Source organism: Symphalangus syndactylus, chromosome 16 (genome assembly GCF_028878055.3).
Source record: "Symphalangus syndactylus isolate Jambi chromosome 16, NHGRI_mSymSyn1-v2.1_pri, whole genome shotgun sequence".
NCBI lineage: Eukaryota > Metazoa > Chordata > Mammalia > Primates > Hylobatidae > Symphalangus > Symphalangus syndactylus.
In genome coordinates, this window is record NC_072438.2 from 53,295,060 (window position 1) to 53,314,264 (window position 19,205).

At 37.3% G+C, this 19,205-nt stretch overlaps 1 protein-coding gene across 15 annotated transcripts in view; it reads right to left on the bottom strand.

The window, feature by feature from the left end:
- Positions 1-3,658: 3,658 nt before the first annotated feature.
- COX7B2 (cytochrome c oxidase subunit 7B2) overlaps positions 3,659-19,205 on the bottom strand; it is a 176,990-nt gene continuing 161,443 nt past the window's right edge. For 14 of the 15 annotated variants that reach the window (XM_055245736.2, XM_055245725.2, XM_055245730.2 and 11 more), the window contains one exon: positions 3,659-4,064. In XM_055245736.2, coding sequence (XP_055101711.1) covers positions 3,779-4,024 — 246 coding nt within the window. In that variant the 5' untranslated portion in view covers positions 4,025-4,064 and the 3' untranslated portion in view covers positions 3,659-3,778. Of the gene's footprint in view, positions 4,065-11,392; positions 11,499-19,205 lie in introns of those variants that run through there. The other variant, XM_055245737.1, reaches the window with a different exon arrangement.

Genomic DNA, 19,205 nt, shown 5'->3' on the forward strand with positions numbered 1-19,205 from the left:
GTTTAGAAAAGATGTACGCTGATATGAAGTTGACACAGGGTAGATTACTGTGGCTCTTTGAGTGTCAACTTTGCTAAGTTTGAACTACTTACACCCTTCCCCTTATATTTTCAGATTATAGTTGGCCATAAGAATAACAAACAATGTATGAGATAGGAAAGATGAACATGAAATACCAACCATTTTATATTTAGAAAGTGGGCATAGAGCACCAACACTGTGGCAGCTTATGCAATTTGTTGCTGATCTTCTGGCCTGCCGCACTGACAGCTATTCAAAATCCCATCAATTGTTCTCCTTCAGCTTTTGTGAATTCTGGGCCAGTTGAATGTGCAGCTCTATAGTGAAGGGCATCAATTTCTCCTGCAGGTCATCCATGTCATCTTAGATAGAGAAAGTGAGAAAAAGGCACACCTTCCAATTTGTATTCCTGATTTCAGTGTTCCCAATTCCAGTTGGTCCTAGCTCTTCTCTACTTCACATGCAGCTTTCTTCCTTTACTGAGAACCATTCAACACCAGACACGGAGGCCATAACGTTGTAAAGAGTTCTCCCCCAGCTCCCATATTTGCATTCATTTTAATGCCCATAATTAATCCTGTATTGCATACTACTCATACTGGTTCTGCCTCATTCATTAAGTCCTGATACAATTAGTATGCAAAATATACAAAAAGAAAATCTACGAATGAGTAAGACAAATAACCAAATAGAAAAGCAGCAACATGAATAAACAGAAAAATCACAAAATAGAAGAAAGCAAAGAGCTAACACAGGATATCCAGCCTCATTAGTAATCACAGAAATACTAATTAAAACATGAGCTACTCTTTTTTTTTTTTTTGGGACTGAGTCTCGCTCTGTCTGCCAGGCTGGAGTGCAGTAGTGAAATCTTGGCTCACTGCAACCTCCACCTCCTGGGTTCAAGCGACTCTCCTGCCTCAGCCTCCCAAGTAGCTGGGACTAGACTACAGGCACACTCCACCACCATGCCCGGGTCATTTTTGTTTTTGTTTTTTTTGAGACGGAGTCTCGCTCTGTCGCCCATGTTGGAGTGCAGTGGCGTGATCTCAGCTCACTGCAACCTCTACCTCCCTGCCTCAGCCTCCCGAGTAGCTGGGACTACAGGCACCCACCACCACGCCCAGCTAATTTTTTGTATTTTTAGTAGAGATGGGGTTTCGCCATATTGGCCAGGCCGGCCTCAAACTCCTGACCTCGTGATCCGCCCACCTCAGCCTCCCAAAGTGCTGGGATTACAAGCGTGAGCCAGTGCGCCCAGCCATGAGCTACTATTTCACACTCATCAAAGGAACAAAAATATTAAAATGTTTGACAACTCTAAGAGTAAGTCTGGAGGTGGAACAAGAGGAAGTTATTTACATTGCTGGTGAGACTGTAAACCATTTAACCAGTTTGGAGAATGATTTAGAAATACTGTAAATGGGCAACCCCTAAGGCCTACCAATTTCACATCAAGGAGGGACCATACAGAAACTTTCAAATAGTAAAAATGGGGCTGGGCACATTTAATGATCTCTGTCTAGAGAATAATGATACTAATATATAACAGAGCTTGAGAAACAGACTGATTGAAGTTGGTTATCCAGTAGGAGGAGAAGGTCTGTACTGCCAACTGTGGTAGATATCCCCTAGAATAGTGCCAAGTGGTTCCTGCCATCAGGTAATCACGCCCTTGTATGATCTCCTCCCCTTGTGTATCAGCTTGATTTGATGACTCGTTTCTTCTGAATAGAATGTGGTAGAGGTGTTATGCCACGTGTAAGATTGGGTTACAAAAAGCTCCTGTCTTGGGCACCCTTTCACACTCTTAAGTGATGCCAGCTACTGTATCATCAGCTGCTCTATGGAGAGACTCACATGACAAAGGAATGATGTTCCAGTCAACATTCTGCAAGATCATTAGGCCAGCCAACAATCTTATGAGTGAGTTTAGATGTGCTTCTTCCCCCAGTTGTGCCTTGAGATGATCGCAGCCCTGTCTGGCAGTTTGGTTGTAGAAATGTCAGATCTTGAGCCAGGAGCACCCAACTAAGTCATGCTCAGATCTGACCCACAGAAACTATGAGATAATAAATGTTGTTTTAAGCCACTGAGTTTTGAGATAATTTGCAAAACAGCAATATAGAACTAATATGCCTTCCAATAATCATTGCAACCCACAATGATTGATAGGCAAATTCTTAATTTCAGACTGATGGGGACTCTGAATTACCTAAAGCCACTCATTAATGCATTAATTCAAACTAGTTGAAAGCCACCAAGTCCTGTGATCAACTTATAAAAAAAAATTGCAAAACCTATGCTTTTATGGAGTTTTGTATGTAGACAATAAACAAATAAGTTAAGTTAAATATATCTTAAGAGTGGGCTGCCTGCGGTGGCTCACCCCTGTAATCCCAGCACTTTGGGAGGCAGAGGCGGGCGGATCACTTGAGGCCAGGAGCTCGAGACCAGCCTGGCCAACATGGTGAAAACCCATCTCTACTAAAAATACAAAAATTAGCTAGGCATGGTAGTGGGTGCCTGTAATTCCAGCTACTCGGGAGGCTGAGGCAGGAGAATCACCTGAACCCAGGAGGCAGAGGTTGCAGTGAGATGAGATTGTGCCACTGCACTCCAGCCTGGGCGACAGAGTGAGATTGCATCTCAAATAAATAAATATATATTAAGTGAGATTATGATAAGTGATATAGAAAAAAGTAAAGAAGCAAGAGAGAGAAAGCCAGGCCAAAATAAAGTCTGCAATTTTAGAAAGGATAAAGGCCTCTTCTGAAAAGATGACATGAACAAAACCCAAAAAGGTGTGAGGGAGTCATACAGAATCCAGAAGTGCATGCCACCCAGAGGGAGGAGACAGTAGAAACCTGTTGATGCAGGAGGTAAACTGGCCAGTGCAGCATTTAGGGGACCTGTGTACCTTTCTAAGGACTTTAGCATTAACTCTGGAATGAAATGAGAATTAGGTTTTGAATGAAGAGTCACATGACTAGACTATGTTTTAAAATGAACACTGGCTGATGAGCTGAAAAAAGATTGTGTGCAGTGGTGGGAGGCAGGTTTGGAGGACAGAAACTGAGGAGACAAGAAGGCTGGTTAGAAAGTTTTTTATAATAATCTCAGTGAATATAATGGTTCAGACCAGGGTGGGAATGATGAAGGACGTGAAAAATGGTCAGTTTCTGAACACAGATAGTCCCCTACTAAGGACAGCTCAACCTATGATTTTTTGACTTTGAGGGGTTTATCTTGATGTAACCCCATCATAAATTGAGGAGCATCTGAACATACAATGGTTCAACTTTTTGACTTTACGATGGTTATGTAGGGTATTAATTGTATTTTCAATTTACAACATTTTCAATTTGCGATGGGTTTACTGGGATGTAACCCCAAGTCAAGAAACATCTATAGAGTTTCAAGGAAGACTCAACAGGATTTTCCAGCCAAATAAGTTAATTTGTAAATTACATATGTGTATATATTCACTGAAAGATACCTGGTGTAAGTCATTAAACCAGAGGAATGCATGTTTTATTAATCCTACATTCAAATATTTGCTATTCATAATCCCCTGTAATCTATACCCACTGCTCTTGTATGGCTTCCAAGCAATATAATGACCATTTGCAATGACTTTTTAAAGATTTAAAACATATTTTATTTTTTCAATTGTGCTATATTTTAATAAGCAGTAGAGTGCTTACATGACAAGTTGGTTTTTTAAACAATTCTCTCATTACAGCAACTGTGATGGTTACTGATGTTTCCACTCCTTTGGAGTAACTCTGCCAACAGGGGATAGGTTCCATTCTATTCCAGTCTGAGTGGCTGTAAACACCCATGTAGCAACACAGAAAGCGGTTCCACTGGCTAGCACAGCATTACCATATTTATCATGAAAATCCGGTGAGTGTTTTACATGGCTCTGTCTTGCCATACTTTGCAGAATGCTTCGAATCTTGAGACTGCTTAGTGCATTTCTGGCCAAGGGAAACATCATGAAGGATTGCAGTTGACTGGTCTATTTTGTTGCAAAGAGGCTGGAAAGACAGAAAAGAAACGCATTGATGTCCAATCTTCATTCAGTCCTTCCACTTTGAATGTTTGGCTACATCACCCCTTGGAGTGGTGTTCAGGAATGTGAGTTTTAATATAACAATATCTGAATTTGAATCCCAGCTTCGCTACCGATTAGCTATATGAATTTGGGGCAATTACTTTTTTTTTTTTTTTGAGACGGAGTCTTGCTCTGTCACCCAGGCTGGAGTGCAGTGGCGCGATCTCGGCTCACTGCAAGCTCCGCCTCCCGGGTTCACGAATTTGGGGTAATTATTTAACCTCCTTTTGCCTCAGTATTACGTGTGATAATCCAAAGCAAAACAACACCAAGGTAAGCATGTAATAAATGTTAGCTTTTCTACTCATCACAAATACCCAATTCATTGACTCTATAGACTGCAAACTTATTAACATGGCTACAATAGACAGAAAGTCACAGAACACGCCATGCCTCCTCACTCTCCTCCTCCTCATTTTCTCCCTCCTGCTTAACCCTTTTCCTTCTTCTTTAACTGTAATACTTACCTTCCCCCTCCTACAGGCAAAATTCTGCTTGCCTTTGAAATTCCACTCTAAGAGTTACCACCTCTGTGAAGTCTTTTCCATACCTCACTAAGTTGAATACGCCCCTTTGTCTCTGAGTTATCACACAATTTACAACCTTTTTTTCATAACACTTAACATTGAGGCATTATCTTTTTAAATAGACATATTTTGGGGAAGCAGTTTTGGTTCACAGCAAAATTGAGCAGAAGACATTGAGAGGTCCCATGTACCCTGACTCTATACACCTACAGCCTCCCTAGCTATCAACATCTCCCACCAGGGTTGTACATTTGTTAGAATCAATAAACCTACATTGACATTTCATGATTACCCAAAGTCCATAGTTTACATTAAGGTTCACTCCTGATATTGTACATTCTATAGGTTTTAACAAATGTATAATGACATGTATCCATCATTTTAGTATCATACAGAATAGTTTCAGTGCCCTAAAAAGCCCTCTGTGCTCTGCTTATGTAACTGAAACACCAAAGGTTTGGTCTCGGTCCTGCTGCTCCTGCTCACCACACAGAAAGCCAATCACTGAGACACCAAGTATTGCCAAGGAAGAAGGGTTTAATCAGGTGCTGCAGCAGAGGAGATGGGAGCTCAGTTTCAAATCCATCTCCCTTGACTTAAACCAGGGCTTTATATAGCAGGCAAGAAATGTAAAAATGTGTAAGAAAACAGGCATTTGGGAAGAGCAAGGAAGCAATCATGGTGAATGATGGGTCTGGCATCTGGTGAGAGGCCTAAAGGTCATTTCCTGAGGAAGGAACTCAGATAAAACAAATATAAGTTTCAACCTTCTTAACACTACAAGGGTCAATTTCTATGTTTATCAAAAAGAACAGTTTACAGGGCAATGGTTCCGTTTCACCTATTCATCTTTCTGTTTTGACTTACTCCTGGCAACCACTGATCTTTTTACTGTCTCCACAGTTTTGCCTTTTTCGGAATGTCATATAGTTGTAATCATACAGTATACCTGTTCAGACTGGCTTCTTTCACTTCAAAATATACTTTTAAAGTTCATTCATATCTTTTTGTGGCTCGAGAGTGCATTTCTTTTTAGTGCTAATTAACATTCCACTGTCTGGATGTACCACAATTTATTTATGTATTATTTTACTGAAGGACATCTTGATTGCTTCTAAGATTCAATTAGTACGAATACAACTGCTGCTGCTATAAACATCTGTGGGTAGGGATTGGTCTGAATATATTTTTAACTAATTTAGGTAAATATCAAGGAGCATGATTACTGAATCACATGGTAATAATTTGTTTAGTTTTGCAAGAAACTGCCTAACTGCCTTCCAAAGTGGCTGTACCATTTTGAGTTCCCACCAGCACTGAATGAGAGTTTCTTTTGTTCCACATCCTGGCCAGCATTTGATGTTGTTAGTGTTCTGGATTTGGGCCATTCTAATCGGTAAATAAGTGTTTCATTTGCAGTTCCCTGATGACATATAATGTCCAGCATATTTTTATATGCTTGTTTGCCATCTTCATCTCCCTTTTGAGAAGTGGCTATTTCAGGCCTTTTGCTTATTTTAAAAAATCAGGTTGTTCAATTTTCTTATTGTTGAATTTTAACAGTTCTTTGTATATTCTGGATAACAGTCCTCAATTAGACATGGATTTTGTAAATACTTTCTTCGAGCCTGTGGCTTGCCTTGTCATTCTCCTAAGGAATTATCTTTTTATTCTCTCCTGATAAACTGCAAGTTCTCCAAGAGCAAGGGAGGTAACTGCATATAAAGTAGCTGACACAAAAGCATAAAAAGGTCTTTTTAAAACCAATCTGAAATGTAAGTGAATATTGGTATCCTCATAAGAAGCTAAAATGAATACTAAGAACAAGTCAAAATACAATGAAATCAGATGTGCATTTCATAATAGCCAAAATTATTTTATTTCTTAGATAGTTACAAAAAATCTGTAAGTAGAAACATAAAATAATTCTTTAAATTTCTCTTCCTGTGTGCAAGTTGTCAAACAACACTGTCTTCAGCAATGACATATGTTAACTGTGGCCCAAACGTAGGCAACACGCATATAAAAGGCCCTGAGGTCAATACTCGTAAACATAACTATTCACTGAGATTTTCCAGCTCAGAAGACTTTATTCCAATTTGAAAACAAGACCCTAAGGTTCTCTTTTATTTCCTACCATATGGTAAGTGGTATTCATCATGATTGTGACAAACAGGGCAAAACAGAGCCAAGTTAATTTCTTCCGAGGTTCCAGATATTCAAAAATGTTTCCTGTTAGTAATGAATCTTCCCATCCAAAGACACCAAGGTTTTCATTTGAATTGAATTCAGAGAGTAGGCAGAAGGTGACATCGGTCAGGGTATGACAGGTGCAGCCTTAATCCAGTACAAAAGGACCTTTGCCACACATTGCTTTCATTCTTTAGGAAGACACATGACCAAAGAATAATTTGTGATAACAGGGATCTCTAGTGGGTCGGCTCATGCTTGCTGCTTTATGACAAATTGATTTCATTTTTCTTATACTCATGATGTTACATTTAAATTCAGATCCTTTGTCTCTAGTGACATTGATCACATTTCTTAGAAGCTTAGTTCATCCTTTGGCTATTCCCATATCTATAAAGCTTTTCTTTTCCATCTAGCCTGAATTTTCTTGATCCAGTAAGTCTATTACTAAGAATTCTCCTTTAGGAACTCCTTCCATAGTTTGCAGCTGGCATTTCATCCTATAATAAACAAACTGCAGTCTCTTTGCTCTTTTTCTTTTCCTTGTCGGCATCAGCTACATCCGTCTTAACTGCCTTCAGATCTATCTTATCTTTATCTTTATTTATAAAATACATGTAAAAGCTAAGAAAATTCAAGGAATTTTCCATATTGTTTAAACCCATATTACATACCTCTACAATAAATTTTGTGTTATCAGTGAGTCCTACTTGTATTATCTAAACAACTAAAGCTACAGGTTCTAATATCCATATGAAAGCACAAAAAAGGAATTCAATAATATAGTAGGTAAAGGCAATGTTTCTGAAAGTAGATCTTTCTGATGAAAACAGACTACAAAAAGACAGAGGAAGACAGATTTCTCTAGGTAGTAAAAACAAAGTAAAAGTTCCCTCATGCCCATGGCAATAAAAGAAATATGTTCTGAATAAATATAAATGGTTAAAGGGAGTGAAGTATTCATTGAAGTTGAAAGACTTATTGTGTCATCTATTATATGTAGTCATCTTAAAGTTCTTTCTGAAAAAAATAACTAATACTTGATCTCAGTCTAACTACAATAAGGAAGTATATAAATCTGAAGCTTCACTGGTCACAATAATAATTTCAAATCTCTGAAGGCTATCAAAAGAAGTAAAACAATAGTGTAGTAAGGAAACTAACATTTATTGAGTATATACCTGTGTGTTAAGACATTGTGCCAAGATTTTGCACATCTGAAAAAATGGTGTAGAAGGATGACTGTTTAACCCCATTTTACACCTAAGAACAAATGACAGGAAAGGATGTGAATGTAAGTCCTCTGATTCTAAATCCAACGAATTCTTCAACCATACCATGTTTTCTTGGGAATTGAACAATGAGAACTCATGGACACAGGAAGGGGAACATCACACTCCGGGGACTGTTGTGGAGTGGGGGGAGGGGGGAGGGACAGCATTAGGAGATATACCTAATGCTAAATGACGAGTTAATGGGTGCAGCAAAACAACATGGCACATGGATACACATGTAACAAGTCTGCACATTGTGCACATGTACCCTAAAACCTAAATAAAAAAAAAAGTGTATTCAACTCTGAGTATTTGGAAAATGATCAAACCAAACCAAACCAAACCAAAACAAAACCAAGCTGGTTACCAGAGATGGCTCTTTAATTGGAAATGGTTCACAGCACTTTGCTATTTATTTACCTACTAACTACTGTACGTTACAGCCTGGGATAGATGTCATCAGTACAATGTCTACTCTCAAGATGCTTATGGTATAGTGGAGAAATAAATAATTATTGCTCTACAGAAGGAAGTAGGCTAGAAATTAGCACAGGGTGTATTTAGTTCACAGAGGAGGAGGCATTTTTATCTTGGGATCCTAGGAATGGTTTTAGAAGAGATGATACCTAAGCTAGATCTTGAAATATTACTTTGAAATAGACAGAAACAAAAATTGGTGGTGGGAGGGAACACACAGATGGAGAAGCAAAGCGTAAGCACACAGGTTGGAATTCATACAGAGACAGGGCAATCTGGTGAGCTCGATAACACTACGTAATAAGCATTGAAGCAACAAATGCCCAACAGATGAGCCTGGAGACATGAGAAAAGAATGGCACACTGGGGACTTTAAATGCTTTGCTATGGCATTTGAGTCAGTTCTACAGGTCAGTGTTTCCCATTATTTAAAAAACAGTTGTCATACTCACAACCTTTGCTGTTAATAATGAGAATTTTTAATTTATTAATAAATTAAATCAAAATTCATTTTTAGTTTTTAATTTTCACAATATAAAAATAATATGAGACCTGGATGATGTAGCTTATCAGTATCAAATTATCAAATTTATCTTGTCAGAGATAAATTTGGTTTATGTTTGTTCTGCATTTTAGCTGCAAAGGTATATAGCAATTATTTGCCCTGGGTTAATGCAAAAAGAATGCATGCAGCTTTTATGTTAAAGTGTTCGTATGCAAGGGACAAAATAAAGAATTAGAAGAACTGAGTCATACCAAAGCTTACTAACCATAGACATAGACATGTGAAAATAAAAGAACTACAATCACTACAAACAGTGTTAGAGTTTTAGGACAACGTTAACTGTCATACTGTTAATATGACAAATTTGAACTTTATTTGTTGTATAGTTCTTTTTATTGAAAACATGTTTTGGTTTTATCGTTGTATGAAGCTCCCAATATAATGAAGATCAATTCAGTTTCAAGTTTACCCATATGTAAGTGATTTTGTAATAAAATAATTTAAGATGGTACAAGTGATGAAATAAAGTTTCCCCTTTAAGAAGATTCCAAACATAACTCAAGTTTGAGAAACCTTCCTGCAGGTGAGAAGAAACTATTGATTGGTATAATCAGAAAACACATTTTACAAACATAATTGTTAGGTGTAAAATGGATGGAGAGATGACAAAAATGGCAAAAATTTAAGATGTTAGTTAACTATTGATGGCAATGCTTAATGAAAAAGAAAATAAGGATCTAAATTAAGTACTGATACCAGAAATAGAGAGAAGATAGAATCGAGAAATATAAATAAAATAAAAATCCGATTAATTTAGCAAGTACGTTACTCTAACTAAATTGAGTATTCCATTCACTTAACCTCTGGGTTGATTTCAGCCAAAACCTCTGTCCTGATTTCTCTTCAAAATCAGCAGATACTGACATTGTAGCTTGTTGCTGACCTTGGGAATCAGAGTTTGGGTGATCTAGGCACCGAATACTGAGAGGTCAAAGCATACATAATTAAGGTGTGCCACAGAAAGGCAGGTTTAGATGCCTGAGTAGAAGGGGGAGGCATCTTGAAAGGATTTGCTGTATGATCCAAAAAGAAAATAATAACTGTATCCAGTCTAAGTAAGTATAGCCCAACATGGACCAACAAATGACCCACTTAGCTTCGATATAGGTTTTCTATGTAATCTCAAGAAGAAAACAAAACAGAGTCCTATTTCTCAAATTGCCCAGATATTACTCTTAAATAGTTCGGAGGAAGATGAAGCTCAAGAAGGCATTAAGGGGTATATCAGGGTTTCCCAGTCTGGATACAACTGACATTTTGGTCTGAATAATTCTTTGTTGGAGAGGGGAAAAGTAATCCTGTGCATTGTAAGATGTTTAGTAGCATCCCTACCTCTACCCACTAAATAACAGCAGTAGTATCCTCCAGTTTTGACACCATCAATGTCTCCAGACCTTGCTAAATGTTACCTGGGGTGCAAAATCATTCCCAGTTCAGAACCACTGCTGTATATACAGAAAGGTGTATCCTCCCCTATCACTTCTCCACCATGAATGACACCATTCTATACAATAGAGAAGGCAACTTAAAATCTAAGAAAATAAATTATCCTGGTCCCTACCATGGGATGCAAAAAGGTTGCCCATCAACATTTTTCCTGAACTAATCCCAATATTTAAAATGTTGTATGATACAACTCAGATGAATCACTTAATCTACCTGGACATCTGCTTACCCCCTATAAAATAAAAAAGTTGAACTAATTTAGTTTTTCCAAACCTATCTGATCCTAAAAGTTATCTGGAATCTTTATTACAAAATGTAGATTACCGGGTTCAATTTCAAATGTACTGTAACACAGTCTCCAAGAGGAGTAGCCTGAGAATCTGTATTTTTAAAACAAATTCTCAGGAGAGTTTTTTCATTAGAAATATTTATGGAACATTGAGTCAGATAATCTCTAAGGTACTATCCAGCTCTAACACTCTGGGCTTTTCCTTGGGGGAAAAATAAAAAGAAGCATTTTAGGAAGACCATTTATTCTTTTAGGCCACTGAAAGAGTACAGTAGTAATTGAATCTACTACCATGGTAATTTAGAAAGCAGTACCTGAGTGACCTGAAAGAGTTATAGGGACCCCCTGGGAATAAGTTAGTCAAGAGAAACATTTGGTAGCATTTAAAAACATTAAAAGCATTAGTAATACAGGTGTTCTGCTGTACAAATGAATGACACACTTTCGGAGCTAGGACTCCTGGACATTACTCAATTGAAATACCTTGATTTCCACTTGCTTTTATTTCCATGCTTCTTTTTATAGCTTCGTGGTATCAATGCAAAATAAGAAACAATAAAAAAGGCAATCTTCTTGAAGTGGAAATGCACATAACCTGCAGTGTCTTCAGTTCATTTATGTGTTTGTCAGCAGATGATGCTGCTCAAGTAGGGATTAAGTATACACAGTGCAAAGTGTCCCCCTTCACAATGTATTCAAGTTTTCAGCCATTTCATAACAGGAAACATGGGAACTCTGAAAGAAGCAACGCCGCTGGTAAAAATGCTGAACAATGGTTCTGTTTTATATGTAATGGCATCATCTCCTAAGTCACTGAATTGATGGATGGTACAACCATTTGCTTAAGGCTGTGTTTTATGTCACTTTATTAAGCCTAAAAAGTTACATAAATGGATGCTACCTAAACAAACAGGAAGGCAGATTATAGCAGTGAATTGTTATGCCAGGAGGAAAAATAAGAGAGTGGACAAAGAACCTGTGAGCTGGTGTCCTCAAATGCCATATGTTGCCTGAAGAGTAAAGGGATATTGGGGTATGCACTCTCACTCACATTCTTCCCAGTCACAGTCTAAATGAACAAATCATTTCTATCCCATATGGAGTGTTGAAAGCACTCAGTAATGTCCAGTCTGAGAATAATCATAGTGCCCATTAAGGCCGTTTCTTTTATGGGGTGGATCACATTAAGGTGGTTCACTCATGAAGTACCCATAATATTTTCTTTAATCATAAGGTTCTTCCAACTATACTCACTCTTTTTCCTTTTTGATAGCTATGAGTAAGAGATAACAAAACAGTGGCATACAGGTTGAAAGCTTTTCTACGTGTCACGCTGCGAGTCAGTGTACCAACTGTGCAACAATTCTTATAATTGTTCATTATTAAACTTCAAGTAGGCCCACCACATTTCCTCAGAGTGGATGTTTATGTTATTTTGACATTACACTACCTTTCGAATATGTACAGTTCACCAGTTAAGGTCCCAAAATGTGCTAGTCCCTTAGTGTAATCACATCTCTGCATTCAATCTTCAGCTTTGCAGGGCAAGATCACAATTACTTTGCACAGGTATCTAAAAAGGACAAACCTCAGAGGATCTGTCTCATGCTAATGGAACTCTCAGAAACTGATGTATAAACTGGAATGTAGGAATGTATTTCATTAACTTAAAAAAAGTATATTCCATCCTAATGGCTGAAATAGTCTCTTATCTTTAATAGTTTGACACTGATTCCAATTGAAAAGGGATTTTATGTCAGTATTTCCCAAAATATGCCTATTTCGCTAGTTCTCTTTGATGTTATATTAATAGAAGTTACTTGAAAATGGGGTTTCAATGTTATCTAAGTTTTGAGAAGTATGCAGTTAACAAAGTCATATTTTCTTTATTGAAGCATTTTTTCCAACCTCTATTGTGCTAAACAGTGATTCTTTGAGAGGGAAAGCATGTGGTGTATTCCAAATGTAGCTAAACATGCCATGCTTTTTTCCCCCTGAAGCATATCTCCAGATTAGTGTTTTGCAGAACACAATTAGGAGAAAACCAAAGGATGCCTCTGTGTTCTCAATACTGTTACATCACTGTACTCATTTCCAAAGGCTTAATGGATCCAGGAGGCATCTCACAAACTAAATCATTTCCTCGTGGGAACTTCTAATGTAAGATTCAAGGAGTACAGCGTGTGAGGTAATCCCAGTTTGTCTTAACAACACTCATAAGAGCAATGAACTCTAGCCTTCATTACATGATTCTAATTTTGGCAGTTTTAATATTTGTGCAGATGTTTCTCTGGTTTCAACATCTGAAATTGACCCAACGGTCCCATAGTTTTTTTTGTATAAACAGAAAATTGACCCTTCTTGTTTTAAAGCTTGAAACTTACATTTGTTTCATCTGAGTTCCTTCCTCTGAAAAGGACCCCCAGGCGTCTCAAAAAGCATCAAAGTACCAGATCCCTGCATCCAGATAATGGCACACCAGGCCCCTCATTCATCATGATTACCTCCTTAGGCCTCCTGAGCTCCTATTTTCCTATGCACTGCTACATTTCTTACCTGCTATATAAGCCCTTAATTTCAGTCAATCAGAGGGACGAATTTGAGACTGAGCTCCCTCCCATCTCCTTGGCTATAGCAGCCAACCTCTGCTATAATCGTTGTCTCAGTCATTGGCTTTCTGTGTGGTTGGGCAGCAGAACCTGGACCAAACCCTTGGTGTTACGGTAACACATCCATCTTTATTAATGAAACAGACTCTGAATAAAAATATTTCATGATTCTACAGTGGCCATTAGAGGTGAATCAGTGACCCCTCATTGCATAATTTGAAACTTTCATTAAAACTTTGAAATGGACTTGTCAAAGTCATTTCTGCCTTCAATCTATCACTGATATATTTAGGTAAAAGTATACAGGAAACATTGGCCTGTTTAACTTTTAGATATCAAAGATATTTTAATTTTATTTTTTTGGGGGAGACAGAGTCTCTGTCACCTAGGCTGGAGTGCAGTGGCGTAATCTCCGCTCACTGCACCCTCCACCTCCCAGGTTCAAGCAATTCTCCTGCCTCAGCTGGACTACAGGCACACGCCAGCACGCCCGGCTAATTTTGTTGTGTTTTTAGTAGAGACAGGGTTTCACTGTGTTGTCCAGGCTGGTTTCGAACTCCTGAGCTCAGGCAATCTGCCTGCCTTAGCCTCCCAAAGTGCTAAGATTACAGGTGTGAGCCACTGCTCCAAGCCAGATATTTTAATTTTTAAAGACACATTTACCAATTGTTTCCATTTTGCATTAAAATTGTTTGCAGTTGCCAACCAGAACTCAAGCCAGTAAGGGTCCAGTCCAGAAGTTAATTTTGATAAAACTACCCATTTAGATTGGAATATTTAGCACTGCAAAGTAATCTTTTCCACCTTGCTCCTGCAAACTCCGGATTATTTATTTCCAACTTGGACTATCTCTGTCCTCCTAAATTCTGCTCAAACTATACCTGTTAATTAATCTTTTTATGAATAAGGCTCTTGTTATTGCTATCACCTAGATAACTTATGGTGCATTTGCAGAGAAATTTCATCTGATGAGAAGAACACATTACAGCATTGAAGTAGTAACTCTAATCATTGCAAGTTGGTTTACTAGGCCAGTGCTTTCAGTATAATTTTCTTTTTTTCACTTTCATAACATTTTGGAGACTTTAAAAAAACTTTTAACAAGATATTGGTTAAAATAACTTTTAACAAGATATTTTACTTATACTTTTTTCCCCCTTGGATTCGTTATTTGTAAGTGAGAAAAACTGGCCAGAGGGGCAAACTTTGGTAAACTGATTTTTTTTTCCTTCTTGTAGATGTCTCAGCAGAAACAGTGAGACAGGATGCACTTTGCTAAACCTTGGGGCAGGGTGCTTATTTTAGTGAACTGATATTTCATTTTAGTTTTTCTTTTAAATTCCTGAGGGAAGGATCTTAAGGAAGAAAGCAAGCCTAAAAGAGGTTACCCATCTAAAAACATGCAACAAAAAAATCAGAATACAGATTTTTGTTTTGAAATCCTACAATTTCCAACTGCATTCTTGTTTCAGAGAGGTTACAAGGTTTCAACCTCTATTTCATTAATCTGAGTCTAAAATTTCTTAGTCTAAAAGGGCACCCCTAAACTAAATTAACATAATCATTTGAATATTTGTTAATTGGAAAATTAAGATTTCTATGCAAATAGGCCATAATTTTCAAACAGTAGATAGAATTTATATAGTTTAGAGCCACTGTTGATAATGGAATGGTAGGTTTTCTTATACAGATAATGTATTTTATCATATTCATCAAATAAAAATCATCAGATCTGAAAGACATAGAGATCATTTTATATTATCCTTTAATATTTTAATAATCTTTTGGTCACTGGCCATTCATGACTTGATGCATGTTGAAGAATAATGGGGGTAGAAATTAGAGGGTGAATGGCAAATAGTAAATACACAGAACCCAATACTCCTTTCCTGGCTTTACACTCTATTTGAGGAAGAGGCGGAGAGCCAAACTCATATATGTGTTTTCTAATGAAAAGTAATTATAAAAGTGGCACAAAGATCTAAGTGTAGAACAAGTAAGGGACCTGAATCTTTTGCCCTCCTCTAGAATCAGGGCATTGACCAAAAGTAGAACATGGAGTACGCTGTCACCAGAGGTAGGCAGAATGGATATTAAATGGGGCGCAAACAAAAGATGTCCATTATACATTGAAAGTGCAGTGGAAACAAAGAGGTTTATTCATTGAGAGAGACCAGTGGACTAGATTTTCTAAAGTTTCTTCTTCCTCTATGATCTTGTTTCTGTATCTAAAGTTTCATATAACTGTGATACACTGCCCCAGAGGAGTCTAAGGCTAGGGGAAATCTACAATGTGTGAGGATGGGAACATGCAGTCTTTTTATGCAACTTGTTTCCACAAATAAAAGTTGCCCTTTCCAAGGTTTTTAGTGCATGACAAGAACCCTTAGAAAACCCTAAATGGCACTATTTTGTTACCTAAACTTATTTTGTTTACTTAAACATGATTAAACTGAGCTCCTATTATGTGACTACAGCCTACTAAACACAGGAATTACCACAAAAAAATGGATAAGAATGATTTATCTTTTCAGGAATGCTCAGCAGGAGACAGATAATGATAAGGTTTCAATGTGCAAAAAGTAATAAAAAATATGATCAGGATGCTATGTCACCAAAAATACGAGACATCTTTCCCAAACAAACAGACCAGGAAAAGCCTCCTGGAGTAAGTTTACCTATATAACATTTGTTATATAAGTAAACTCGTGTCATGGGGGTTTGTTGTACAGATTATTTCATCACTCAGTTATCAAGCCTAGTATCCATTAGTTATTTTTCCTGATCCTCTCCTTTCTCCCACCCTCCACCCTCCAAAAGACCCTAGTGTGTGTTGTTCCCCTCTATGTGTCCATATATTCTCATCATTTAGCTCCCACTATTTTTATTCTATTTTATTTTATTTTACTTTATTTATTTTATTATTTTATTTTATTTTATTTATTTTCTGGGACAGAGTCTCGCTCTGTCACCCAGGCTGGAGGGCAATGGCACAATCTCGGCTCACTGCAACCTCCGCCTCTCATGTTCAAGCGATTCTCCTGTCTCAGCCTCCTGAGTAGCTGGGATTACAGGTGTGTGCCACCAGGCCTGGCTAATTTTTGTATTTTTAGTAGAGACGGGGTTTCACCATTTTGGTCAGGCTGGTCTTGAGCTCCTGACCTCGTGATCCACCCGCCTCAGCCTCCCAAAGTGCTGGGATGACAGGCATGAGCCACTGTGCCCGGCCTTAGCTCCCACTTATAAGTGGACTTTTCTTTACCTATCAAGGATAAAATATAGTTTTCAAACACTTCTCCTTTAAAGGTGACCTTCAAGTGCAACCATATATAATCGAGAGAATCTCCTTTAATGTCAAATTCCTAAAGACAGCTTATATAATATTGATATTATACTTAAGCATCACATTGGAATAAAGCTCCTTCTGGTTTTTTGCCAATGATGTAACACATTTTCATCTTGATTGAACATCATGTTGTAATCACCATAAAATTTGTCTTTAACGTTACTATGAAATAATAGCCAATATACCTCACAGACATCTTTAAGAACAAATGCAATTTATAATACTGAATATACACAAAATAATCAGAACCAAGATAGTTAAAATCTAATTGTGCTTAGAATTAACAGTATCTAAAGTGGAGCCATTTATATTTACTTCAAAGTTCATGATGTTGCATCAACACCTATAACTTTCTGATTTACATTAAAGAACCAGAAAGAATAAATTTAAAAATCTTGAAACCAATACTGGCCAATTCAATAGCAGCCATGCTTCATAAGCACATGCTTCATCCAGGACCAGACTTAAGCTAGATTTATGAAGGTATTCCTTTAAGTATGTCTTACAACAATTGTCACAAATTATCTTAGGAGCCTACAAATTATTACTATTCAAATACTGGCAACAACTAAAAATATTGATAAAGCATATACCCACCATGAAAGTACCCTACATAAAACATTATTTTATTTAACTGAAGAAAATAGTCTCAAAACAAAAAAATACGTTAGGCTAAAACAGCAATTTATACTGTGTGAACTGTACACAGCATGAGAATATTATATAATTGTGGTGGGCAAGAGCAAAGGGGGCTGCCCACAGGAAAAGGAATCTAGGTTCAGACAACTATTCAAAAAACCTTGGCCATTTCCTGAACTTCCAGTCACTCTTCTTTCACTCCATGCAGTTTCCATTCCCTCTTTCTATATCAATAGGTAGTCCAAGGGTCAATGGCCTCTCTATCCCACAAAATGAACATTTTAGTTCACTTTTCTTGACTTTTCACTGCAATAATACCAATGATGCTTCCCGTTTCTGAAACTCTTCTTCCATTAGCTTCCATGATATTCCCTTATTACTCTTCATGTCTATACGGCTATTTCTTCTTTACAAACTCATTTTCTAACAAATTCTTGGAAGTAGGAGTTCTTCAGGGTTCACTCATAGGTTCTCATCTATTTTTGCTTTTTATGTTCTCTCTCTCTCTCTAGGTAGTTCAACCACACTAATAAACTTAATTGTCATGGGCAATTAGATGACTCCCATGTTACATCTGCACACATGAACTCTCTTGTTAGTTCCAGAGCAATACAGTACATTAAACTTCCTTCCCAACACCTCTCCTAAAATAGCTCAAAGTGTCTGCAAAATCAATAGAATAAGTGTACAATCATGCTCTTCTACTCCCAAGTTTGATCCTTATGAATGTTTCCTCCTTTATGATTTTGTTTCTGTATCTAAAGTTTCAAATAAGTGTATTACACTGCCTGGGATTGATGTTCATCCCAGTGAACAGCATCGCCATCATTTAGCTGAACAAGTTAAATGTAGAAATCATTCTTGATGCCTTCAGCTCCCTCGCAATATATAATATTTAATTCTTTAATTTTTAAATTTAAATTAAATTTTAAAGTATTTAAAAATATCTCAAATCTGCTAACTTTTCTCTATCCAAAATGTCTCCATCCTAACTTAACTTCATTTCATATGCTTTCTTTAAATGGTCTTTCCACAATACCTCTGCCATTCCCCATCCTCCATCTATTTTCCCAACTGCTAACAAGGTGGCCTAAGAGAAGAAACGTGACTATATCACATCCACAATGAAAACTCTTTGTTATACTCTCTAAGTGATAATTTACATTAAAAACATTTTAGTATAAATAGTGTTATGTACATGTACATAAGTTAACTTCAATTTACAGTGTAAGGATTGTTAGTTTGCATCTGAAGTACACTAATCAGAAATCCATACTCTAGGAATGTCTACAAGATGTACCTGCCACACAATTATAGAAGTATAAACCAGAGGGTGTGTTAATTCACCTGATGGATGTTAGAAATACTTTTTCACTGATGAGATGAATGATATTCAAGATATGTGGTTGATTAGAAAGGTTGTGTCAGGCCTAATGCTTTCGTAGGGATAAAGTATGAGAATCTGGCAAGTATAGCAGTCTAACACACTGGGAATAATAATTCAGATCTAGAGTTCTGTTGGTCGCAAGTTTCTCCTCTGCACAGAGAATTTTATTATCTGATTCAACAACCAAATCGGATGCTCCTACCGTTAAAGGAATACCATTGGCTTTATTTTAATGTAAGGAGTACGCCAAAGGACAAAGAGTAAGGACTTCACTGGGTGTACATTCCTATTCTTATGTTCTGTCCAATTCCACAG